This window comes from Atta colombica, unplaced genomic scaffold (assembly GCF_001594045.1).
Source record: "Atta colombica isolate Treedump-2 unplaced genomic scaffold, Acol1.0 scaffold261, whole genome shotgun sequence".
Lineage (NCBI taxonomy): Eukaryota > Metazoa > Arthropoda > Insecta > Hymenoptera > Formicidae > Atta > Atta colombica.
The window spans coordinates 281903-283126 of NW_017259361.1; the positions used below are offsets into that span (position 1 = coordinate 281903).

Below are 1224 nucleotides of genomic sequence, written 5' to 3' on the forward strand. Positions count from 1 at the left end.
GCTCCAGGATTTTTATGTAAAATTTTTACGTAAAAATAAGAGGAAAAACTTCCAATAAGCTTGATCTTGACAAATATTATCAACCTCATGACCTTGAATAAGATTCAAGAGATTTCAGCTGGACATCTTGGATAATGCCAACGGTACTGTAACTTTCAAGCATTGTAAAAATACTTAATAAAAAAGAATTTTCTCAAAGTGTTTGAAAACTCTCGAGATAAACGACGAGAACATGTAATGAAAAATGGGAAAGGAGTTTAAAAAACCATTTAAAAAATTCAAAATTCAAAGCATCCAAGGTCAAACCAATAGTACTTTTTTATGTCCCCCTTGAAATCATGAATCTTTTGTCTAAAACATTTTTCCCTAAATGCAAGTTCAAGAGATATTAAGGTGGTCAATTGAAATGGGCTAATCTATACATAAATAAATGTAATTAATTCGGATGGACATTTTACTTTACAAAAAATTATCAATACTTTTATGTTTGTATATAAATTATTACATATAGTTTTTCTATATTATAATTACATTCAGAATATTTACATTTTATTCATAGCTCCTTATTATATATAATTGCTTTTTTTTATGTAAATACATTGTTTTCTATCTTATTTTGTGTAATATTATTAATATATATTATTATAATATGTTATTAATATATATTATTGTAAAATAATATTTTATTCTCGATGTTTTCAAAGGCTTCTTGATACAACCAATAAAAAATTTAAACGTAAATTTTCGCCGAGTCGATAAATTGAATTATTGATCAATAGTTAGCCATTTATCTGTAATATTTTCAATTTGTTTAAAAAGAATTGGATTTCTGAGACGAATTTTCAACTCCAATTTTCCTCCTGTTGCTTTCCTACCATCCATAAGCTGAAATATATAATGATAAGTTTATTATTTTATTTTTATTTGCAGAGAAAGAGTGTTTTAAAAAATTAATCATTTCAATTTAATTACTGGAAAAGAATCATGTAGAGTGCATTGAGACTCTAGTGGTTGTAACTTGACCATTACTGTACCAAGTAGGCTATCACTTCGAAAGAAACCTCTGTAATATGAAAAAAAAGTATAATATAAAAATATTATTATCAAAAATATCGTTACCAAAACATCATTTTATGTTTAGAATCGTAAATATGTGTGCGTGCGTGCGTGCATGTGTGTGTGTGTGTGTGTGTGTGTGTGTGTGTGTGTGTGTGTGTGTGTGTG

At 27.0% G+C, this 1224-nt stretch overlaps 1 protein-coding gene across 2 annotated transcripts in view; it reads right to left on the bottom strand.

Annotated features, from left to right (window-relative positions):
- Window positions 1–693: 693 nt before the first annotated feature.
- LOC108689152 (coiled-coil and C2 domain-containing protein 1-like) overlaps window positions 694–1224 on the bottom strand; it is a 15225-nt gene continuing 14694 nt past the window's right edge. For both annotated transcript variants that reach the window (XM_018195798.1, XM_018195795.1), the window contains 2 exons: window positions 973–1063; window positions 694–885 (listed from right to left, as the gene is read on the bottom strand). In XM_018195798.1, coding sequence (XP_018051287.1) covers window positions 766–885; window positions 973–1063 — 211 coding nt within the window. In that variant the 3' untranslated portion in view covers window positions 694–765. The remainder of the gene's footprint in view (window positions 886–972; window positions 1064–1224) is intronic.